Source organism: Neodiprion pinetum, chromosome 7 (genome assembly GCF_021155775.2).
Source record: "Neodiprion pinetum isolate iyNeoPine1 chromosome 7, iyNeoPine1.2, whole genome shotgun sequence".
Classification (NCBI taxonomy): Eukaryota; Metazoa; Arthropoda; class Insecta; order Hymenoptera; family Diprionidae; genus Neodiprion; species Neodiprion pinetum.
Genome location: NC_060238.1, coordinates 8,942,013 through 8,968,415, shown reverse-complemented (window position 1 = coordinate 8,968,415; position 26,403 = coordinate 8,942,013). Strand labels below are relative to the sequence as shown.

Genomic DNA, 26,403 nt, shown 5'->3' with positions numbered 1-26,403 from the left:
GTATGAAATTCTCGCGATATTCGGCCCGTAAATAAACTCGAATCGTTTCAAAAAGCCAATACCAAAAAGCGTATGGTTTGAAAAAGACCTAAGATTCTTGATCGAACCGATGATTTAGATGATGTTGGGAATATTACATTTAGTGTATTTTGGCTCTCCATGCATCGATCGAATTGATATAGGGCTTGAGTGAAAGCTCTTAAAATCTACGAACGTATAAAACTTGTTAGATTTCGTGTTTTATCGTGAGAGGGGAAAAATGTGTGCTAATATTTTTACCAGGTAAGTTATAAAGTCCTTATCCTTGCGCTAAAAGTCTGAGCGTCGACTCGCGCGCGTACATGTTTTAAGTGAACTTGGCGCGATCGTTGACCGTCGATCTTAATTACGTACATGTTTGCATACGTGCGCGTACGTTATTCTCGAGTTACTCTTTAGACGAGCCTCCCCACTCTCGGCGTGTGGCCTCGCAGGCTTCGCTCACCATATGGTACGCTCACACGTATACGTGTGCATAATATTTTCAAAAATTACTCCCCAGGTGAGAGAAGTAGGTACCCAGGAGAGCCTAGAGAAGCATAGCTTCAAAAAGCTGTTCGGCATTCAGCGTTTGATCCAAATAATTGAAGTTTTCTACAGAATTAGGACGACTTTCATCCACGTTTTCAGTTGTGTATGAAGTACCTTCATTTTTACATTTGAGTTCTGATTTCATGTGATATCATTCACATTGTGTCAGTACTGCATATTAGAGATTTTGCAATTGTTCCTAACTACGCGGCATAGATCGAGGTTAGGCGGTAAAGAGAACTCGGGTGGCGGTACTTTTTTTTTATGCGACCGGTAAAACAGCGCGGTTCTTTATTGACACTATGCTTTTTAGGAGACGTATACATAAATACATATAGATAATGAAGAATATAAAAACTCTAAAGGGACGTACAATACATTTCACGAGACGCACACATTCACGGCGGTGCGCTCGGGACAGACTAACTCGGCCCCCAACCCCAGTCGTGCGGCTAGGCCGCGCTTTTCGCGTCTCATTAATGGGTGGGGGTTGTGCGGTCCGGTAATCACGCCGTATTTCTCAGATTCTTAACACTCGGCCACGCTATTTATGTTTTTGTCCTCGACCGCGTGGTTTGACAATTCGTGCTCATAATACTACCCGTAACAAACCGTTACACAAACTACTAAGAAATTCCTTTTTTTTTTTTTTTTTATTTCTAACGCAAGGGAAAACTACGTTTCATCGTTCATTTCTTCCTTTCCACATTTTCACACAACCACACGTACATTTTACACTTATACAAGCTTATATTGTGCTCTACTCGATGACGTAATCATTTAAGTACATCGGCTTACGTCTGGTGCGTTTTGGCGAGGGCAAACTTTCATTACCCTGATCACTAACTTTCCTTTCGCGACGCACTTTATTCGTTCTCGGTTCACACACTTGCTCGTTGCGTGTCTCCTCATCACTCTCGTCACTCGATACATCTTCCGATTCGCTGACATCATCGACGTGTGGTTCCCACACTCGGAGTTGGCTCGCGTGAGCTGTTGTTGTGTACCGTTTTCCTGCTGCATCCGGATTTACGTCGGCGACTCGCAAGGTGTCCCCTGAGAGTTTTTCCGTGACTAGTAAGGGGCCGCGGTATTTTGGATGTAACTTCGTCGATTCTCCCGTGGAAGGGGGTACGGTTTTCATGAACACAACGCTTCCCTTGTCTATATATATATTCCGTGTTCTGCCGGCGTCATATCGCTCCTTCATTCGCTGTTGTGCGATCTCGATGTTGCCACGCGCGTACTCATGTCGTTGCTCCGTCGATTCATATTGCTCCGTTTCTGCGGCCGTGAGTCTGCGAAGCGTGCCCTGGTTCCGCCTAGGAGCGTACCCGTAGACTATTTCAAATGGACTCTTACCAGTACTTGCGTTCCGCATTTCGTTCAGATCCAATTGAATCGAACGTATCCCGCGATCCCATGTTCGCCCGTCGTCTTCAGCGAGATTGCTCCGGATCGCTGCAACCAAGGTGGCATTGACTCGTTCCACCTGGCCGTTTGCCTGTGGATGACGTGGGGAGTTGAGCGTATGTTATATACCATGGTCGTTACAGAAGCGGCTGAATTGTGTTGACGTGAAACACGTCCCTCGGTCTGACACCACGCGCTCGGGCGCTCCGTAATTCTCGACAAATTCGTTCAACACTCGCACTGTACTCACCGCTCGCCTGTCGCGCACCGCTCGCATGACGACACATTTCGATAGGTTGTCCACAATCACCAGAATATATATGTTACCCTTACTACTCGCGACGAAGGGACCCAAGTGGTCCAAGTGGACGACGGCGAAAGGACGCCGTCCCGGTGGGATCGGGTGCAACTCGCCTGGTTGTCGCCCTGGTTTGGATTTGGTCGTGACACATTTGAGGCACGCGCGAATGTGTCGTTTCACATAATTCCTCACACCCGGAAAGTAGTAGTGGTCCAGTATGCGCGCTGCCGTTCGTTCAACGCCCGGGTGACTCTTTAAGTCGTGGAATTGTGTCACTATACTTTTTCGCATTTTTGTCGGCACTACGAATAGTTGTCTTCCGTCCCGATTTTTGTACAAAATGCCTCCGCGCAATTCGTAGTCCTTCACGCAACTCTGTTCGTATTTTGTCCGCGCACTCACAGGTTTGCTCAAAATATCCCGTTTAATTTGCAGTTGTTCGTCTCCGTGCTGATACACCGCCACTATTTCCTCGTCCGTGTTAATAGCGAACACTCCTAGTGCCTCGGTCTCTTCCGGTTCACCAGCTGGCGCCCTACTGAGCGCGTCCACGTGCGCCAATTTCACCCCCGGCCGATGCACAATCTTATAGTTATATTTGCTGAGTAAGTCGTGCCACCGTATTACCTGTGGATTTAAGGTTTTCTGTGAGTCCAAGAAACACAATGCCTGGCAATCCGTAACGATGGTGAACTCCACGTTAGCTAGCATTGCTCGCAATCGTGATACCGCCCAAACAATTGCCAGTAATTCCAGTTTTCCGCTGTGATAGCGGCCCCGGGCTCGCTCGTGCGTCGGCTAATCGCGTAAACCAACCGCATCCGCCCTTCCCCATCGCGCTGGAATAGCATACCGGCTAGGCCCGCTGCGCTCGCATCCGTGTGTAGTTCCGTCTCTGCCGATGGATTGAATGTCTGTAACACCGGAGCGACGGTTAGTTTTTCTTTCAGAGTGTCAAACGCGTTGATCTGCTCCGGTCCCCATACGAATTTCTCGTTCGTCTTTAGTAGCGCTGACAATGGGCTCGCGATACTCGCAAAATGTGGCACGAATTTCCGGAAGTAGCTCGTAAGTCCTAAGAAACGTTGTATCTCGTGAACGTTTCTCGGCGGTGGGAACTCTTTTATCGCTTTCGTTTTCTCCGTGCCCGGCTCAATCCCGTTGGCCGGGATCTTGTGTCCTAAATAGGCAACCTTGGAGAAGAGGAAGCGGCACTTCGCTAGTTTCATTGTGAGTCCGGCCATTCGCAGTCTTTCCAGTACTGCCCGTAGTTTCGGTTTTAGGTCGATCCAGTCCCGTCCGGGAATGACAATATCATCCAAATAGAACAGCGCCACGCGATCGCGTAACGGTCCCAACGCTCGATGCATCGCCTTGGAGAAATAGGCGGGCCCATTCATCAAACCGAACACCATGCGCGTAAATTCGACGGTCTCCTCCTTTGTGATGATCGCGGTTTTTGCACGTGCGTCCGGTGATAGCGGAATCTGCAAATAGCCACGCGCCAAGTCCAGCACAATGAACAACGCACTGTCTCGTATTTGCGCTAAGTGATCGTCGATATTGGGCAGCGGGAAATGTACCCGCTCCGTGACGGCGTTCAACTTCCGGAAGTCAACGCATAATCGTGATTCGCCCGTTTTCTTCTTGACTAGTAACACCGGACTCGCGTATGGTGACTCCGTATCGGTGACGATGCCCGCATCTCGCCACTCGCTCACGATTTCACGTATCGTCTCACGTTCGGGGGGTGTCACGCGATGATAGGGTTTGCGACACACAGGGCCGGCCCCCTCTTTTAATTTGATATCCATGACGATATCCTTCGCGCATCCTAAATCGTGTAGGCTCACCGAAATACAATCTCGAAACTCGTTTAATAACGCCAGGACTTCTGCTCGCACTGTCGCTGGTTGTTCGCCCCCGATAATCACGTCTTCGGGATTTATCGTCGCGTTTCGTGGCTCGCTACGCGTGATCGTCGCGATTGTTGATAACTCGCCGCGTATGGTCGATGCTCCTTTCGGCATGACTTGCTCCATTTCTGTCCAATTCACGAACGGGAACTCGCGGGGCCCGTCGTGCGTATTCAACGCAACAAACGCGATCGAGTTCGGAGGAATCGCCGCCCGTTTGTTCGTGCGCATTTCTCAAACCGGTTCGACGCAATCTGTCGGCAATAACCGGGGTCGGTGGAATGAAAACTTCGCGCCGATTTTTTCGCAATCCACACTGTCGTGATCCGTGAACGTTCTGCCGATTCAAACGTCCGTGCCCTGGTAATCGTCCGGCACTACTTGAAACTCGACATCTTTCACGCACACGTCGTCGATACTCACTTCCGCAAGTATCTTACCCAGACTGTGTACGACGATTTCGGACGGCCCCCACGGTTTAAGGGGTGTCGTCTCTGCGTTCATGTGCAAACTTAACGTTAACATAGTCGAAGCACAAATGGTCCACTCCGCACTGCCCATGTCCAGGTGCGCCGTCACTGATTTTCCGTCCAGTGTCGCACTTTTTATATATTTGAGCACGGTCGGATCCCGTGCGCTATCGACCAGTTGCACCGCCCGTAGCTCCTTCGACGCGCCTGCAGTACAATTTTTACTCACATGACCTGGCTGATTGCATTTGAAGCACGTCTGCTCGCGCCGTGGTTCAGTGCAATTTCGCGACGAATGCCCCGTCTTGTTGCAGTTGCTACAAGTGCGATGCTCGACCCACTTTCGCCCGTGTGGTGGCGTACGCTCACGGTTGGGATCGCCTCGCGTGACCTCGTTCCCACGCGTTGTCTCGTTCGCGCCCGATTGCGTACGTTGTTGCTGATGTCGTGGATTGTCGCGTCCTCTTTTCTGCGATGAGGAAGCTGAGGTTTGTTCTTTCACACACACCTGTCAAAATAAATCAAGGCGTGTAACAAGCTATCGTGGTCATAATGTGTCCCCGGCATGACCAAATTGAATAATTCACGAGAGTTCAGTCCCGAGACTATCTGTGATTTTTCTTCCCAAAAGTTTAGATTTAGTCCCTTGAGTAACCGTGTTTTGGCATAGAAATAAGCCGATACTGACTCGTCCCGACCTTGCCGTCGGGCCAACATTTGGGCCCACCGCGTCGGCTTGTCGTGCGGAATCATAAACGTGTCCGCGAATCGCGCGCGAAAAATCTCCCACGTCGTCAAATTTCGCCCATGCATTCTGGCCCAGTCACGTGCCCCGCCTCGCAAATGAATGCGCGCAGCCGACAGCACGTACTCGTCCGTCCAATTGTGCAGTTCTTGTAGCGAGTCCAGATTTTCAATTTATTCGCGCGCATGTACTCCGTCATCCTCGCCTGTAAAATTTTCGATCGCGCTAGATGAATCTGGAACAATTTGATATGAAGGTGTCCCGGTCGATGTGGTAGGGACCGCCGCTGGTTGAGGGTTGGTTAGTAGTCCAGCGAGAAGTTGTATGAGAGAATCTGTATTACCTTGTGATGATATAGCCCGCAACGCATTTACCAGTGGAGGGGCGGCTGCCTCGTTTACCGACGACTGGCCGTTCGGTACCGCTGCTGTTGGTAAGCCATCCGTGATACCGCTAAGCTCCGGTGGTAACTGACCGCCCCTCGTGTGTACTCGCCTGGGGTTTCCGCTCTCGCTCCCTCGACGCGCGTCTCCGATTGAAGTCCGTTCACGAGAGGTCCGTCTCCGCTCCTCGGCCCAATCTGACGGTCGCCATTTTGGCCGTTGTTCCACTGCCCGGGTCCAAGGGCTCCGACGCTACGTGAAGCGTTGAACGACGACATGTCTCTACCACGCCCGCGTGCAAACGACCGTTGTACCGCCATTGGATTCAGAAGGTACTCCGCGAATTTCTCGAATTCACTATCGTCCACCATTCACTTTTTACTTCCCGATAATCGCGTTCGTTACCCGGCACGTGGTTTATGTATCCCACTTCTGAAATATTAGAGATTTTGTAATTGTTCCTAACTACGCGGCGTAGATCGAGGTGAGGCGGTAAAGAGAACTCGGGTGGCGGTACTTTTTTTTTATGCGACCGGTAAAACAGCGCGGTTCTTTATTGACACTATGCTTTTTAGGAGACGTTTATATAAATACATATAGATAATGAAGAATATAAAAACTCTAAAGGGACGTACAATACATTTCACGAGACGCACACATTCACGGCGGTGCGCTCGGGACAGACTAACTCGGCCCCCAACCCCAGTCGTGCGGCTAGGCCGCGCTTTTCGCGTCTCATTAATGGGTGGGGGTTGTGTGGTCCGGTAATCACGCCGTATATCTTAGATTCTTAACATGCAATTGAAAGATGCGTGAAATACGAGCGGGTGCTATACTGGTGAAATAGACTTGTACGTAAAATTGATTTTTGAGAAACTTTTACAACCTGTTGGATCACAAAAAAATTTGAGTCGGTATTACTGCTGGCGTATTGAATAGTTTTATTCTAAATTTTGCTCCATAATTTTATTACATTATCAAATGTCATGTGTAAATCCATTTTCTTTTTTTGCAGGATTCCCTTTCATAAAATTGTAGTTCCTACGGTGGACACAGCTCGATATGATTACATAGTGAGCATGCTGTTATCGCACGGGTTTCCTGTGCTCCTTGTTGGTCCGGTGGGCACAGGGAAAACATCAACCGCACAATCTGTACTTGAAGCCTTAAACCCAAGAAAGTATTCGTTGTTGACCATCAATATGTCTGCGCAAACTACTTCTAACAATGTCCAGGTACGATAACATAACTTTTGCTGGATAAATTACATCGCTATGTACACAAATCACAAAGTTTTAGCTAGTGATCAGAGTGAATGACTGAATAAACTGGTTTTTATTGAAAGAAGAAATGCGCTCCACGCTTCTTTTTCGTCGAAGTATTGTGGCCCAATGTACAATAGCTTTTGGAGAATCACAAATCATTCAAAGTATAACTCATTCTAGCCTTCGAGTTTGTACAGCAGCCTTTTGGGTTTTAATCAGATTTTCCACCGTATAATTTGCATTTACAACGACGTCACTTTCAAATTCTTGCCAATGATCAATTATGTATATCACAAGTATTGATCTTGCCTTTTTGCGTCTATCTTGTGTTTTGACTTCACAAAATGCTCTGAAGCAAAAATTTCTGCCAAGGACCATCTGAATAATAATTCTGTTCATGTTGAGTCAGAGCTATCAATAAGACCTATATGTAATCTCGCCAAAGCTGTCGGTATTTTCACAGAATCATATGTACCTATGTGCCAATAAACTGAGCGGAAGCTGTTACTATAAAATCTGTCAAATATGTGCTGTCGGTAACTTCTGTCTGTCATCTGAACCGCAACGTCATGCACATGGTGATGTTTGTTTTATGCCATTTCCAGCTTTACAGATTACAATTGTTAAATTTCTAACAGTGTATTCAATTTTTAATTTTGCTTAAGACTACTTCTATTTACAGTGGAACATTTTTAACACCGTAGCTGATGTTGAATTTTTCTGTAATCAAATAATATAAACAGCCAGATGTTAAGGCTGAAGAATTGGAATGAAATCAAAAAATGTTAATGGCTAATATTGTCAAACCCTAGGAAATGTAGCCTTAATTAACTAAGCGGGGTGGATTGGAGAAAGAAATGTTCGACACGTTGTTTAGTATGAAACGGAACAGAAGATATATATTACATTTTTAGATCACAGGATAATCTCTAGATCGATACATAAACGTTGTATTTTGCTAGAAGTACACCCAAAAGAGTACGTTACGTCTTACCGCCATCGTATTGGCGCCGGACTCTTTGGAGAGGGCCAAAAGGGCCTGCAACAGTCACCTTGCGGATTTTGCGTACCGGATAGTGAGTTGTGGTTTCAATTATGCAACTGTCATGCCGAATTTGTTCTAATCTTTCGGGAGCCGCGGTCACCTTCCTCGTTTTGCGTACTCACATGTGTTTTGTGGTTTCGGGAGGCCGAACGTATTCTAATCTTTCGGGAGCCACTGTCGTGAGGAGGCCGAACTTATTCTATTTTTTCGGATGCCGCAGTCACCTTCCGCGTTTTTCGTATTCGCGTGTGTGTTGTGGTTTATTCCAACCGTTGGACTGCGACAGTCATTTTCAACTTATTAGTACGTTATTGTTTGTTGTCAGCGTTTGACACGAAGATGTCTGGCACCGAAATGTATGGCGCCAAAACGTACAGCGCCAAAACGTCCGCCGCCGAAGCGACCGACGCCAAAACGTCCTGCTCCGACACTCAACACCAGAGAAGATAGCTTATTTGCTAACGCTCGTAACATTCGTGATCGTGGAAGAGCAAGCAAGTCGCAAAATCGTTCTATGATCGACTGTGTATACTTTTCCTGCGCAAGCATACTAAATACATGCCACATGTCCATAAAATCGTGATTTCTAAACCACACATCGCAATTAGTGTGTCTATGTGGATTCTAGACAACCATTACACTTGTTGAACGCGATGGTATTGCCAACCACGATAGTAAACATGATTATCAATATATCGATAATAATTATAAAGAATTCGAATATTCAAGTGAATTGAAATATATATATAATGTTCCTGTTTTTTAACCTTGTCGAAGCTACGATGAGTTTCTCTGTAAATGGAGTTTATTGTTTCGTATACTATTACATTACATTACTTTTTTTTACATTACGGGCTTATATTCTACGTGTGATTCCGCTGATAATAGCTTATGTACTCATCTATCATATGCCCTCGGCATTCTATCGTCTGTATTCGCTCATATTTACACGCATGTACTATTGACCGTGAAGCTGCCAAGGGCGCTCATTGTTGTGCGGTGAAATTGCGAATTTGGGAGTGAGGAAGAAATATGATGAGGTGAATATAGGCCTCGTCATATTTGTTTACATCTCCCCCCCCCCGAAGTAAAGAAACCAGTGAGGAGACACTGGTCTTCTTGAATAATCTTTGGAACCGGTACAAGCTTTGTAATGTGAAGTAATGACTCTGACTTATTTCGATCTGTATGTATTTTATAAATTGAGTTTGAAATTTTTTCTATAATTTTGTATGGTCCGATTTTTAGTTCATCTAATTTTTTCCTATTTAGTCTATGGCTATTTTCAACGTAAACTAGATCTCCAATATTAAATTCATGATATTTTCTATTTTTGTCGAATTGCTTTTTATTGTATTCATGTGATTTCTTTGTATTCTCTAGAGCACGTTTTCTATCTTCATGCAAATCGTTTTCTGTTTTTTCTTGTTTTAGCTCTTCTGGTAAGATTGTACTGCTTTTTCCTTCCAATAAGTATCTACGAGAGAATCTTGTTACAGTATGTTCTGTATCATTGTACTTTTCTATGCACTCATGCGCTACAGTTGTCCACGCGGTTTTTGATTTTTTTTGGTTTATCTTACATCTAATTTTATTAACTAGCGTTTGGTTTAGTCTTTCATTGAGTCCGTTTCATAACGGTGCGTTTACTGCTGTGAAAGTCAAGGTTATATTTTCTTTATTCAAAAATTCTTTGAACTCTTTGGAATTTATCCCTGGATATTGATCGGATAGGATCATGTTTATTTTATTATTTGGCAAGACTGTCTGTATCAATTTTATAAAATCAGTCGCATTCTGAGTTTTTGAGGTCAAAATAGTAGCATATCTTGTGAAATAATCAACGAGCAAGTGTAAATACTTTTTTGTTGACCGTGAACCTCTGAATCCGCCAATTGTATCTATAGACACTATTTCATAGGGGTAAGTCGCAGGACCTGATTGGGACATTAATCCAATTTTGTACTTTCCTCTTGATTTATTTTTAATGCAAACTTCACAGTTTTCGCAAATTGTTTTAATATTTTGATTCAGATTTTTTGCTATGTAAAATGGTTTTATCTTATTTTGTATTTGTTTCATTCCTAAATGACAATAGAAGAGGTGTACTTTTTGTATAAGTTCTTTACTGAAATCTTCTGAGAGTAGAATTTTTTCACGTGTTCCTATTCTTTTATAACACGTGTTATTCTTGTATAGTAACTTGTCTTTACCGTTTTGGACGTCTTTATTGTTTTCTTGATCGTTCTGAATGTCTTCTATTTTCATGAAATTAACGGTTTTTAAAATTTCTTCTTCATTATCATTAGGTTCTAGTACTGGGTTTCTGCTGAGGCAGTCTGCTTCTAAATTGTCCTTTCCTGGAGTGTATTTTATTTCGAAATCGTATTGAGATAGATAATGCATTAAGTCACCTAATTCCTCATCTGTCCTAGACCTAATATTCATATTTTCTAAAGGTTTATGATCCGAGAAAACCGTAAATGATTTTCCTATAAGCCAGTGCTGTCAGAATTTTATTGCCTCTTTTATTGGTAAACATTCTATATAGATAGCTTTCTTTCTTTTTTGGGACACATTTAATTTTTTTGAAAAATATGCGACTGGTTTATCTTCTTTGTTTAATTGTGTTTGTTTTAGTACAGCTCCAATGCCTTGTAAGCTTGCGTCCGTGTGAATATATATTGGCAGATGTGGATCGAAAATTGTTAAAATCGGTTGAGAGCAAAGTAGAGATTTCATGCTCTCGAAAGCTTTTTGGCATTGTTCGGACCAAATAAAGTTTTGCCCTTTTCTTAGTAAGTTATGTAGCGGATCTAAGGTAACCGAAACGTTTGGTATATATTTGCCGTGAAAATTCACTTTTCCTAGAAATTGTCGAACATTTTTTTTTGTTTTTGGCGTTGGAAATTTTTTTATTGAGATTAGATTGTCATTGGATGGACTGATCGAGTTGTATCTTATTTCATGGCCTAAATATTTAACTGAGTCTGATGCGAAGGTACATTTTGAAAGTTTCAGTCTGAATCCTTCTTTCATAATTGACTCTAATAGCTGTGATCAGTGGTCAATATGTTCATCAAAAGTTTTTAAAAATACTAGAATGTCATCTATATAATTTACGCTGAAGTTCGAGAGCTTGTTCTTTCTTATTATATTACTTAATATTCTCTGAAAAATCGCTGGTGATGTTTTTAAACCAAAGGGTAGGCAGGTCCATTGGAAATGGCCTTCTTGAGTTACGAATGCGGTTTTTCGTCTGTCTTCAATTTTTGGGGGAATTGACCAGAAAGCTGAATTTATATCTAAGGTCGAAAAATATTTACAATCTCGTGTCTTAACTATCAGATCTTCAATTAATGGAAAAGGCTGCGACTGAGGAATGACGATCTTGTTTAATTCCCGGAAATCTATGCATAGCCTAGCTTTCTTTCCTTCATCTTTTTTATAGGCTAATGTCACTGGTGCAGCGAATGGGCTATAAGACTCTTCAATTAAATTTTTTTCTAATAATTTTGTTATTTGGTGTTCTATTTCTTTTTTATCCTCCATAGTGCATCTGTACGGTCTTTTGTAACAATATTTATCAACTAATAAATCAATACGAGCTTCATAGTCCGTTACAGTGCCTATGTCGTATTTATCTCTGGCAAAAATCGATTTATATTTATCGATTAGTTTGTCAATTTCGGATTGTTGTTGCATTTCCAAGTGGTTTATTACTATGTCAAATTCTGACGTATTTATATGTTCATTGAAATTCAATTGGTAATTTTTTGTTTTGTTTTCAATATATTCTTTATTTGTATTTTGTATGTTAGGTTTGTTTTTAAGTCTATTTTCAGGAATAGCCTGGACTTTTTGCGTAATTTCTAAATTTTCGTTTTGTCTTAATTGGAATTTTTTTATACAGTCTAGTCCGATTAAAAGATCGTGTTCAAAATGTTCGTTATCTATCATGAAAACATCAATTTCTTTTTCGATATCAAAAATTTTAGCTTTTAGAGTTATCATGCCGTTTGCTTTTCTTACACCATTAATCGTTTTTAAATGTGCGTTATGTGAGTTATGAAGTTTCTTTTGTTTTTAATGTAATAGCTTTGAATTAATTAAAGAAACGTTCGAGCCGGAATTGTAAATTCCTTGGATTTGTAACGCATTATTTAGCAATACTTTGATTTTGATTGATGGTGGCACTATGAGTTTTTTGGATCTTTGGTATTTAATTCTATTTCTAACCCAGAGTTATTTACATGCCTTATGTATTCTTTGTTTTGTTGATCGTCGGCTTTGTTCCTGAACCAGCATAAAGATTCTGGGTGGTAGCGATTGCTCTCATTTTTTCTCTCGCAAATCGAATATGATTTATGGTCACTATTTTTCGCTTTACTTTTGTTTTCAATATTTGTAGTACTCTTTTTTTCTGAATTTTTTTTATTCACCAGATGCTCTAGTCCTCTGATCTCCTTAAATATATCTTCGATCTGATTTAACTTTTCTCTATCTATTCTATCGGATACAAAATTTGGTAACCCTACAGCAATAAGGTCAATTAAGGTAGGCGTCTCTATTGACTTGTTTGTTTCTAATAGAAGTCTTTCTTTCTTTAAAGCATATTCTAATAGCGAACCCTTTATATATTTGTAAGATATTGCATATCTAATCCCAGTCCACCCTTTATTGGCGTAAGTTTCACAGAAATTTTGTGTCCATGTTTTCCACTCTGAATCTAATGTATATTTTATAAGCATTGACCCGTACCAGTCGATGCATAAATCTTCTAGAAACAGTCTAAAGGTCTCGATTTTTTCAATATCTCTTTCTACACCTAATCGAGAACATTCATTTTCAAAAATATCCATCCACTGGGGCACATTTGAATTTCTGCCTGTTAATTTTTCAATTACAAATTTTTCTGATACCTTTTTTAAGTTACGGTTTCCATAATCTTGGGGCTTATCTTCAGTTTTCTTTTCGGTAAATTTTCCCAAAATTCTTGTTAATGCCTCTTCTGTGATGTTTGCTGTGGGTGTAGTGTCTTGCGTTGTTGACATTTCTTCAAGTAAGTAGTCGTTGCATATTATGTTCCCATCTTCATCCTTATAATGTTGTAGTATATCTTCGGCCAAACTAATCCATACTCTTTTCACTTGTCCTCTTTTTTGTAGTGTAGCTTTTATTTTCTGATAACCCGCCGTAGTTGTAAGTTTCGCATGATGTCTCATCGGTTGAAGCTGGTCCGGGAGTATAAAGCAGCGATCTTCGGGTGTGGTTATTGAGGTTATGGCGATTATATTTGTTTTCGGATCTTCGGTCGAAGACTTGACCGTAAATTCAAATTTCAGTTTTTCCATTTTTTTTTTTTTTTTTCTAAGCGGAAATGTCGTTTTATAATGTTCCTGTTTTTTAACCTTGTCGAAGCTGCGATGAGTTTCTCTGTAAATGGAGTTTATTGTTTCGTATACTATTACATTACATTAAGTTTTTTTACATTACTTACTTATATTCTACGTTGAATAAAAATAATATTACCTGTAAATGGAGAAACGACATTTACAGCTTATTTTCCTCTCGTTCTGCCGTTTCTACGTGTGATTCCGCTGATAATAGCTTATGTACTTATCTATCATATGCCCTCGGCATTCTATCGTCTGTATTCGCTCATATTTACACGCATGTACTATTGACCGTGAAGCTGCCAAGGGCGCTCATTGTTGTGCGGTGAAATTTCAAATTTGGGAGTGAGGAAGAAATACGATGAGGTGAATATAGGCCTCGTCATATTTGTTTACATATATATACATATATATATATATATGTAAGTTTGTGGCCTGGTCATCCAAACTTATCGATGAAAAACAATAAACACGCCGAACGGGTTACGGAAAGGATAACTAAGAGTGAACACCGCGGAGCCCTCGCCTCGGGAGAGAGGGGAGTGGGTGACAGGCGCTCGGGACATCCACTAGCGTTATAGTGAATGCTCCGCAATATATATTGTTTATTGTAAATTATTCATTGTCATTATTATTAACTAAGCCTGTATTCTTGATCATCAAAACCGACATTGTTGTTGATTTAGGTAACTATAAATGTTATAATTATTTATGTTATTATTCATGTAATTATTTGTGATCGGTGGTAATATAATGTTATAGTATCGTTTCTACATCAACCCAAGTCCTTGGGACTCCGGAATTATTATTTCCGCAACCCTTTTAAGTTATAAGAGTCACGCTCGAAATCGTTAATGCGCTATACCTCGGCAATATGCTCGGTAGCTCAGTACCGCGGAGAGGGGAGGGGTAATTCTTGGGTAGAGAGAGAGATGTGACACACGCAATGCCAACACGTTATTTTACCATGTGAACATCAAATCCAAACAGTATGTATTTTCCGCCAACGATATTACAAACCAAAGAAAAATATAAAACAAAATAATATTTCAGACGTCGCTCATTGCGACTCAAAATATAAAACGGAAAATAATAATTCTACAGTCGTTTTTCGCGATTCAAAATGCTATACAAGAGTAATAATATATCTTAATTCGCTATTCGCAATTCATATTCAAGGACTTAGATTTAACGAAAGAAAAAAAATAATGTAACAGAGAAGAAGAAAAAAAATGACTAAATCTAGACGGTTTCTAATGCCTACGTACGCTAGTCGCTGCTTATATGCAATAACTCAAAACTGAAACCAAAATTTGACTCGACGCGCTAACCGCGACCGTCCTCTACTAACTACTAACAATAAACCACTCAACAAAAACTAAACCGAAATCACAATCGACGCGCTAACCGCGATCGGTAATAAATCTAGAAAATTCCTTATGCCTACGGGCGCTAATCGCCACTTTACTACTAAACAATAATTCAAAAACCCAAACAAAGAATGTAACTCGACGCGCTAACCGCGACCGTCCTCTACCAACTAACTTATTAATCACGCACCCGAGCTCAACTTTCTCCGCGACGTCGTACCACGATTCGCGAGTTCGAACGCTCCCCCTTTGACGACTCGCGACCTACACGAGAAGTTACGCTGTATTGTAATTGATTCGACGTGACCCAGTGTAACGGAATTTGATTACACTCTAATTGCAGCAGTCTTGTCGCGACTCAAACTCGGGACTCTACTTGACTTTCTCGGTCACTCAACAGTGGCTCTACCTTAGAACGCGCAACTCAGGCTACGGTAACCAAACGAAAGAATCGGCAAATGAATTTCGAGTATTTTTCGACACGCAAATTACCAAAACGGCTGTCTCTTTTCGGACGAGCCCTCGCTCAATTATTCTCGAAATTCGATCGCAAGAATATCAGCAATGCTTACCGCTCCACATGCAGCTCACAAAAGCACCGACCCCCTCGTGACGGTTACCGGCCATCGTCCTCGCAACTCAACAATTTTCTGGACAGACTCAAAACGAACTGCCAACTCGACTTTTGACAGATAAAACTACCTTGCTTAATCGCCAGAACTAGAGTGATCTCAAATGGCCGATCGGCCGCAACGCCGATCTCGTCACGCTAATCCTTCGTGAAGTCATCACCCTAAGAATGCGCAATAATCGATCTGTCATTGATTTCGGAGATTGCGCAACTTAACGCGCACCTGTCGTCGCTTCGCGGCGCAGAACTTAACGCTAGTTCGCGATGTCGTCTTCCGCGCATCTCTACGGTGTTCAGGGGCTGGGGGGGGGGGGTGGTACTCCCTCGTCGCTAGCCGGTCTCTCGCGGCTGTCTTGGTCAGGTGTAGGCGGGGTGAGCGGGGAGGCTGCGGCGCGCCGGCCGCCAGCGGGAATCGCGTCCGCCTTGGATTCCCGCGCTGCAGGGATCTGCGTTGGCTCCGCCTCCGCAGCCTCGGAATCCTTCCTGCAAGATCTTTGCGGTTTCGCTTCGCCTCGAAATATCCTCGGCGTCGGAGTTGGTCGCTGGCCCGTGACCGGTGTACTCAAAAAAAATAAAAACAAAAGCCTGCAATATCTTAATCGTAATTCGCTATTGCGTCCCTGTCGAAGCTCGGATGCGTGACTCCAGTTCTGGCGCTCGTCTATTATACCTTCGCGGCCCGATCTCAGAAACCCTTATCCGTGGATTCCGCCCAAGGTTCAGGGAGCACCTTTTAACGGGCATGCCTAACAGAAATGCCACGTTACAGTATACAAATTGTGAATTTGCTTCATTATTTTTCATACGATTCTACAACCTAAAGAAAGCACTCATAATTTTTTTCAGATTTTTCGACCTAACCATTCTATTTTAAAAAATGTTACAAACATAACTAATGTTTTGCATACATACAAAATAAGAAAAATTATTCCTCTAATAAAATATTCAAAAAATAAAAGAAATCAATTCTCCACTCTAAACTATGGCTCAAAATGTTTGTTTTGGGACCCAGAAATTGTGTGAATTTTTGAAAAAAAAAAAAATAAAATGTCGTTTTTTTTAGGACCATAACAGGGTTTTTAACATTTTTTTAAAAAGAATGGTTCGGACGAAACATCTGAAAAAAATGGTGAGTGCTTTCTTTAGGTTGTAGAATCATATAAAAAATAATGAAGCAAATTGGCGGGGGTCAGGGAAAATGACCTCTCAGTTGGCATGAAATACCTTACATATATTATGATGATTCGAAAAGAAAACTTTTTTTTTTTTTTCTTTTCAAACAGGCTCAAAATTTTCGTTTGGGTGTAAAAAAATTACTGTGAAAAAATGAGCCCTTAATATTTATTTTCGCTTCTTCTGATTTTCATACCTTTCAAACGACCAATCGACTAAAAAAGCGCTATTCTGATCTTTGTAGAGAATTAAACGTTCTACAAAAAAGGTCTGTAAACATTTTTTAATTAGTCCACTCGTTTAAAAGTTATTAAAGATCAAAGTTCAATTTTTAAAAAATTTGAAACTTACCAACGACGTTGCTGAACATAGAGTCACATTAATTGAAGAATATAACTCCTGCCTAACTAAAGATGAACAACAGTTGCAGTATTTATTACAGATTGTTCGCGACCATCGACAACGTTTTCCCAATAATATAAATTTTCTAAGCCAAATTCTGCGAAGAAATTCTTTCAAAGCATTATATTTATTTGATTCAACAAAAAGAAATCATTGGTCAACATTTATCAGAAGTCCAATTCATGTTTGACAAAAAATTTGATCCTCATTTTGACAATGAAAGCAACAGTTTTGGTGTAATACACAAAATTCAATCAAATTTTGATCATAAATCATGCTTACGGTAAGTCATCTCTCGACATCCGAAACATTTGGTATACTAACGTGATATGCATCATCTTTTTGAACACATATTCTCTCACAGAAATCTCAAGTGCAACGCTTTCAGTATAATCACACCCATGTACTCAGTATATTATGATTTTAATTACATATCGTCTGCAAATGACTGCAGGGGTTGTAGTCTTGATATTTCTAACCACAATACAAGTATTGATACGTTGTACGTACTGTGCATAACCCTTGCACCGTGGTGGGATCTATATTGCAGTTACCGCACAAAATATGACTTTTGTACATTTAAACGATTATCTGATTACAACTGCGATGCAAATTATTGATAGGTTGCCTAGAAACAGGATCCGACCGACTTACGCTGCAACCATGAAGACTAGAGGTAAGGAGCCCGAACGCATATGGGCAAGTATTGAAAACGTGGTAGCCAAAAGTGGAGAAAATTATTGAGTTAAAAATTCAGCCCCGAGCGCTCGTGTTCCTAAGATAGGACGTGAAGTCTATCGTTTGTATTGTTCGGAACATAGTGAAGGGAGCATAGTGAAATCATTATCGAGTATTAATTGGCGTATGTTTATTGCATTCTTGTCGGACATCATGTTTTTGCATAATTGCAAAAAGATAAGTCTTCCTGAGGTAAGTCATAAGATTATTTTTTATTTATTCGGCGACCAGCACTCACAAATTTCGATAACCGACTAGAGTCGAGTTGTCCGTATGTTGACTATGTCTTTTATAATTATTTATTACTGTTATTTATTATGTCCCATTTGTTGAGATTTTTTATTTCACGGTCTAAACAAAAATTTAAAAACAAATACAGAACCTAAAAAACTGCAGAAGGGAGAAAGGCCTTGACCCGACGTATTCTTCAGTTCGATACAGTTCGATATAGCGTTCTCTCTCTTCTCAGTCTCTCTCTGTTGCCCGTCTTAGCGATAGCAGCACCCCTATCGGACTTAGCGCTGAAAATTTTCTCCACCTTCATAGACCACGTTCCCAGTACAGCATTCGGTCTCCTTACCTCTAGTCTTCATTGCTGCAACAGCCATCTGTCGAATTTTATCTGCATAGGTTACGTGATCATCGATCACGCGTCACCAACTGACCACATAGCAATACTTGTGTTCAACTCAATTTTAAAATGATTTAAGCTGTTGTGTTTTACAGTAAATTGTATGTTGAATTCTACATTCGAAAATTTAAAGTTTTAAAATTTGTCAGAACCCATCTTTCTGCATGTAAGGGTTACGTAGCAAAAAACAAACAACATGCAAGAGATATTAAATAACTCGGGTATATAACCAAACGCGGGTTGGAAACGTACAGTATCTCAAAGGTTTCCAAAAAAGTGTTGCCCTACAAAAACCACTCTACCTTAAAATACCATCAGTCATGACTGATCAGAGAAATGAGGTAAATATTTGAACCGCCAAAATCATTAACACACACTTGAACTTATCTACATTCTATCAATAGAGACATTTATATGCCCCCAAAAAGCACCTCTGATGCATAAATTTCAAAAATTTCTCCATCGGCCAACTTTGGTCGTATCGGGCTGAAATTTGCAGGATCATCTCCTTTTCTACCAAACTTTCGAAGAAAAAATTAGTATCAAAATTTCTGACCCAACTGTGATTATAGATAGTTTTGGGTAATATTAACTATAAATGTGATACCATGACATAATTAGAAAAATCAATCTAAAATATCTACAAAGATATATTTATATGTGGTGACACTTTTTTGTGAAACACTGTTTTAAGGATTATTTAACGCACATCCCGATGTGTAATACTGCGAAAACTCACCCGGGGTACGTGTGACCGTAATGTTCCGGAAAAACCAACTCACAATCTATGTTCAATTAAGCTAACTAGTTAAGTTAATTTCGTTCCTTTTCTTTTCTTATCTATGCAACGTGTGTGTCATAAGCTACAAATACCGTCAATGAGTACAATTACCGCAACGTATCGCCAACGAGGATCACTGTCGCCACGAGGGACGATGAGGACCATCGTCGCCGTCGGACCTGGGACTTGTGCAAGGAAGCGAGGGTCATACGAGCGCTCAAGCGAATGCAACTCCACTCCGACGTAGACATAAATGCCTCTCTTGAGTCCGTGTACAAGGTCAGTACCTGAAAACATGGAATGACTTTTGGAGAGAGAAGACTTCTCGGCCAGGTGCTGGTTTATCGCAACCTATATCGCAGTGCCGCTAGATGCCTAGATAACGGCGTACAAGGCCATACGTAAAGCTACAGTAGTACCCCCTGTTAACGAAGACTTACCGGCCCGGTGTCGAACTACCACACGACCTTCTTCGTACCGTTTCGACGAACCACAAACGCAATGCCTAGGACCAGGATAGTGAAGCTATGCCATAAAAAAGCTGTCTTGGTGAAACCATAAGTGCATGGGAGACGAAGACTTGATGACCTTCGAACTTCCAAAACAATCGATCGTGCAAGGGGTACCAGCAGCGAGACATTGGAGCAGAATCTTTCCCTGAGCGCATCGCACCTCGTTACCGCTTCGCGCAAGTAACACACCTTATTTTACCGCAATCACAAAGGATCACGCTACGCAGAATCCGCAAGAAGTATGTGACCGTTTGAAGCACTTACCGTAGATGGAGGATCACATGACGTCACGAAAGTCACCGGGAGTAGTAGAGATACGCCGGTTCTGGAAAACAAAATGGTGGTGTAGCGACAGCGTATCCCGATTCCTTACCGACAGTCATCATGTTACCACCGCGATGTTAACGCTTACCCACGATATTGCTCCGGCTTAAGCGTAAACATAGATGGCGCCACCAGTATTTTCACCCGATTTTACCGACAGACAGTTTGACAATGAATTATTTGCTCAGTCGGATGAGCAGCCATTTTGATTTTTGCTTAGTCAGATGAGGGGTCATTCCGATTATTGCTTAGTCGGATGAGCGGCCATTTCGAATTTTTTCATCGTCCGACAGTTTGATGATAGGATTTTTTGCTTGGTGGGATGAGCAGCCATTTTGATTTTTTCACCGTCGGATGAGCAGACATTACACATTTTTTTATTGTTAGACGGTCAACATCTTACCGACGAAATTGTTATCTCCGATCTTACCGACAGTTTGGTGTTACCGGGTGTTACGGCAGGTTTGTCGTATGTAGCGCCACCTCCATCGCATTATCGGTCGATCGATATTCCATCGATCGACTCTGCGTGATGTTTCCAATGCTCGCCGCAAGATACTAACTTTTTTATTTATCATGTGGTCGGGTGAACGTTTCAAAATAAGGGTTGGATGCTTTGAATATTCGTTTATTTTATTCTATTTTTTGCTCAAGGTTCCCATCATACCCGTTAGAGTATGCCCCCAGAAGTCTATGTAGACCTGTCTGGGACAAGGGAAGAGATGGATTAGCGCCCATCATTATGTGGCTGCAGCTATTTTAAGATGCTCAATAGAAAGACCCGCATTCTTTCACACTATCTCATCACACTATCCCCACGACGGACAATACGCCTATTCATACCAAACAATACCGTTTTCCCAAAATTCACAAAGACGAAATCAAATCCCAAGTTGATCAACTACTCAAGCAAAATCTTATTAAACATTCCTCATCTCCGTATAATTTCCCGGTGTGGATCGTTCCAAAAAAACCGGATAGTGACGGCAATAAACGATGGCGTATGGTAATCGACTACAGAAAACTTGACGAAAAAACAGTCGGCGACGCATACCCCATGCCCGATATCACGGAAATCCTTGACCAGCTTGGCTCAGCTAAATACTTTTCCACATTCGACCTTGCTTCCGGGTTCCACCAAATTCCCAGGCATCCGGATCACAGCACAAAAACTGCATTTTCGACATCTAGAGGCCATTATGAATTCTCTCGTATGCCCTTCGGACTAAAGAACGCCCCCGCCACGTTTCAAAGGCTCATGGATCAAGTCCTCCTAGGCCTACAAGGCAACGAGATGTTCGTATATTTAGATGACATAGTTATTTACGCTCGAAACTTGCAAGAACATGAAATTGAATTTCAGAAATTAATGAAGCGACTAACCGCTGCTGGTTTAACTCTACAGCCAGACAAGTGCGAATTCCTGCGCAAGGAAATCGTTTACCTCGGACACCTCATAACTGAGTCAGGAGTAAAACCTGACCCTGGTAAATTAATAGCTGTAAAAGAGTATCCTGTCCCCAAAAGTCCCAAAAATGTTAGACAGTTCCTTGGCCTTTTAGGTTACTAGCGAAGATTTGTTCCTAATTTTGGAAAAATTGCTAAATGCCTTAACAATTCAACGAAGAAGGATACCCCTTTCATGTGGACGTCTGAACACTAATCCGCCTTCGAAACCTTACGCGATTGTTTATGCGAAGAACCAATTCTACAACACTCGGACTTCAGCAAACCATTTGCGCTCACTACAGACGCGTCAAAATTCGCGGTAGGTGCAGTTCTCAGTCAAGATAAAGACGGTGCCGACCTACCTGTAGCACACGCGTCCCGAGCCCTCAAGCCCGCTGAATTAAACTACTCAGTACCCGATAAAGAATTCTTAGCCGCCTACTGAAGTATGAATCACTTCCGCCCCTACATCTATGGTCAGAAGTTCACTTTAATAACAGACCACGAGCCACTCAAATGGGTAAAAAGCGTCAAAAAGCCTAATTCCCGTTTATTACGGTGGAGCTTAGAACTGGCAGAGTACGACTTCGATACGAAAGACAAGTCCGGAAAACCTAATACCAACGCTGATGCTCTGTCTAGGAACGCACTGCCCGACATCGCTCAAATTCTTGCTATAGATACAAAACGCCCCCGTCCAACGACTGAAGCCTCTAGCGATAGATCAAAAAAACGCAGTAAAAAGACTCATCAGTACCCCAGACGCCCTAGACAGACGACAGACGAGACCACGAACCCAACTCCGCTGAAACACCCTAAAATCTCACAACCTTGTAAGATGATATACTCCTCTGATTCCTCCGATCTCTCCGACGATGAGTTCAGCGATAAAGAAACCTCGTTGCTCCTCAAACCCCCCCGCTTTACTCCGGCGCCGATCCCAGTACATCGCCAACCTAAACGCCACCGCAAAACAAATTCTTCAACAAATCCTGGGTCTCATAAAAGACCATACCTGAGCTATTTTTCAGATTCTTCCCTTAGCTCGGATGACTTACAGACCCCAGAAACTGAATCAGGAACTGATGACTTTGGTTCGTCCACCGATTTACCGGGCCCTTCTTACAGCGATTTCCTCATAGAAAGCAAAACTTTTCCTCTTATGCGTAATAGACGTATCAAAGAAATAAAAGCTGACCTATTACAGCAAAAGGATAACTTGGCTCATTGCATATCCGCTGACTGCCAAATGTCAAAAGGAATCGCTTCAGAACTGACAGAACGTAAATTCATAAGCCGCGAACAACTTAGAGAATTCAACCCGACTGTGACTGACGTTATTTCTGTAGTCCATGGAAACCGAAAAATTTATAACTTAGTTACAAAGCCCAAATACAGTGACAGACCTTTGCCAAACGTTTTTTTTGACACCTTGGTTAACTTCAGGAAAACCTTGCAAGAAGATGGCGTAACATCTGTCTCGATACCATTGATAGGTTGCGGACTCGACAAATTATAATGGAGCACGGTACGCAAAATGATCCATTATGTTTTTAAAAATTCGAAAATAAGTATCACCGTTTGCCGCCTTGACTCTCCGCTTCCTGCCACCGCGCGCCCCTGCATTAGACCCTCACCCGCTTATATTAACCTCCCTGACCCCGTCCCTTCCACATCTGGATGACCCCCCCGCCGCCATCTGCGAAAGAAATCGAAACGTCCGACTAAACCTGCAGCACCTCGTCCGATTCCACCTCCACTCCCACCCACTGACGTCATTCATCATGCCCCCCCTGTCGGGCCTCCGCGTCTTGCTAGGAGATACCCCCCCCCGCTACTTACAGACCGACGAACCCTTCCTTACACTCCTGTTCCCCTCCCCCCTCGCCACTCCCGCCCACCTCTGATAACGACGACAGTTCCGACTTGCTCACGGACACTGAATACTATGCGTGCACTCAACAATTCGACTCCCATATGGAAATTACTGACCATAACCATGACAGTGCTCTCAACACTAACGATGATCAAATTAATGACCCTTACGGTTTCGCATATTTTATTGACAACTTGGACGACATTCCAGTATCAGACAATGTCAAAGATACCAATGATGGACTTTTGATGCTCAAAACCAACTATGCGCACTTCATATCGACAGACTGCGCTTGGATCAAGGGTATACCAGCCCAACTTGCCGACGAGAATATCGTTGACCCAAAAATAGTAATGAGGCCTCGTCCGCGAAAATTTGATGACAGCTTAGACGCTCTCGATCCTCGCGTTATCCGAAAACTTCTATCCTATATTTTCGCAGACTTAGAAATTCAAATCATGCTTTGTCGAAACACGACTGTCATCCCAGACGAATGTTTACGAAAAGAAATAATCAGAGAATGCCACGAACCGTTGATCGGCGGTCATCAAGGTGTCACTAAAATATACAACCGCATTAGACAAAAGTATTTTTGGCCCCGTATGAAAGAACAAATCCAAGATTCCATAAGAACTTGCGAGAGTTGCCGAAGAAAAAAATTGGTCAGAGTAAAAACCAAATTGTCAATGATGATAACGGACACGCCTGCCGATGCATTCGACAAAGTGGCATTGGATATTGGTGGACCTCTTCCACTTACTAAATCAAACAACAAATATCTCTTGACGATACAATGCAATTTGACAAAATTCTTGGACGCCATCCCTTTACCTGATGCCACCGCAAAAACGATAGGCGCAGCATTCGCAAAAGAATACATTACACGTTACGGTGCTCCTCGAGCGATACTTACAGACTAAGGACAGAATTTCATGAGCACAGTCATCAAACAACTTTGTAAACTTTTCAAAATTAAGCGAATACGAATCACAGCTTACCGCCCACAGTCTAACGGATCTCTAGAACGCAGTCACCTTGTTCTCACTGAGCACATCAAACACTACACGGATGCTGGTAAAGACTGGGACGATTACATCCGCTTTGCAATTGTTTGTTAAAACACCGCAAAGCACGAAGGTACTAACTTCACCCCCCATCAACTAATTTTTGGCGCTCAAGCCAGACTCCCAACAGACGCGAACCCTGCCAGCGCGTATACCCGTTCCTACGATTCCTTCCTTCTAGATTTCATCGTTAATCTATCCAGCATACGAAAACACGCCGCGTCCAACCTACAACAAGCAAAGCGTCGTTCCAAGACGTATCACGACCGTCATGTCAACAGCCAAAATTTCGAAGCAGGTCAAAAGGTCTATCTACTAAATGAGACCCGATCCAAATTCGACGACCATTATAAAGGAGTGTATACGATTAAGCGTATAATTGACAATATTAACGCTGAAATTTGGATTACACCCCGATAAACTAAAATCGTACATTTCAATAAATTGAAATTGGCACACTTAACCGACTAATTGACCTGGACCGACGCTTGAACGAATACGAACTTGACCTGTCCAGCTTAGTAGACGCTATCCTCTGCGCCCAAAAAGGTGTCGTCCACCCTAAAATTCTATCACCAGAACAAATTATTTCGAGCCTTAAACATATCCCTCACCCGCGTCGTACAAGACCTCAAATTCCTACGCGCCATGCCATCTACCACCCGCACCCAGAAATAATACCATTTCTCGATGACCTGCCTCCTCGCTCTTCGTCGCTGCTCCGGACCCAAACGGAAATTGAAATGACGGAACTAGGCATATCTAAGCCGCGTAAATTGCTTCCGGAGCGAAGCCCTAACGATAGCTCCAAACCACTCGAAGTCTGGCGCTAAGCCCTCCGCTATTAGCAATCATATTCTTTCATTGCCTTATTCTGCCCGTAATAATCTGCAGCCATAATATAATCATCAGCATGTTGCATAAGTTTCGTTTATAATATACACAATATCTATCATATATATCACCACATTTATAAGATGTCATTTAGAAAAACTTTGTTCAAATGTATACTAACCCACTTAAACGCGTACTAACATCTAGGCGCTATATTTTGAGACTCTTCTTTGTAATATTCTGTAAGTGAGTCAGTACGATAAGATGTCATTTAGAAATTTTTTTTATTTAAGTGTATACTAACCCACTTAAACGCGCACTAATATCTATGCGCTAGATTTTGGGACCGTTCTTTGTAATATTCTGTAAGTGAGTCAGTACGTTTCATGGCATTCCACTTCCTTCCGAACAACCTATTCTGTACCCTCACCGAATGTTCTTTCCCAAGGGGGGGCATGTTACGTCCTCCAGACTTCTTATTCCTTTCCCACACTCTTAGTTACCTTACGCTCTGTAGTCTACTCTTATCGTCCGCGAGTTAGCGGATTCTTCTGTAACTCGCGGCTAGCTTGCCTTCTACATCCCGCTAAACTAGGCAGATCCATTCTAGCGCTCAAGCAAGACACCTATCCCTCTAAACCAAGACCTAACCTTTTTCCTTCGAGCGACTCCATTGCATTGACTACTAATAAACAATCATATACTTCAAATCGTTTACCTTCCCTGATACCGACCCTTTTCTATTCCATTCACTTCCTGCACTGGAAGTAGTAGCACACGAGTGCATAGTCGACGTGAACGGACCCTATAATAGCCAAATGACACCTTGGATTGGCGGGGAGTAAGCTCCGATTACCGCTCATCGGAGCCTACGCAATCTACCCCGTGACATGTTAATCAAATGGGAAAAAAGTTTTCGGAAAACTTTTTTTCGTTTTCTGGAAACTTTTTTCTATTTCCTGAGAACTTTTCTCGTGGTAAACGGATGAATATGGATAATTGCTCAATATATTGATAATAAATTAATGAATGATTGATGAATACATGAATTCACATGGTATTCGAATTTTGAAACTTCGATCTGTTGAATATCGTATTGTTGGCGAAACGTCTC

At 42.2% G+C, this 26,403-nt stretch overlaps 1 protein-coding gene across 1 annotated transcript in view; it reads left to right on the top strand.

Annotated features, from left to right (window-relative positions):
- kl-2 (dynein heavy chain 2, axonemal kl-2) overlaps positions 1-26,403 on the top strand; it is a 1,019,064-nt gene that overhangs the window by 712,476 nt on the left and 280,185 nt on the right. The window contains exon 40 of the mRNA XM_069137782.1: positions 6,814-7,033. Within this exon, the coding sequence (XP_068993883.1) occupies positions 6,814-7,033 (220 nt within the window). The remainder of the gene's footprint in view (positions 1-6,813; positions 7,034-26,403) is intronic.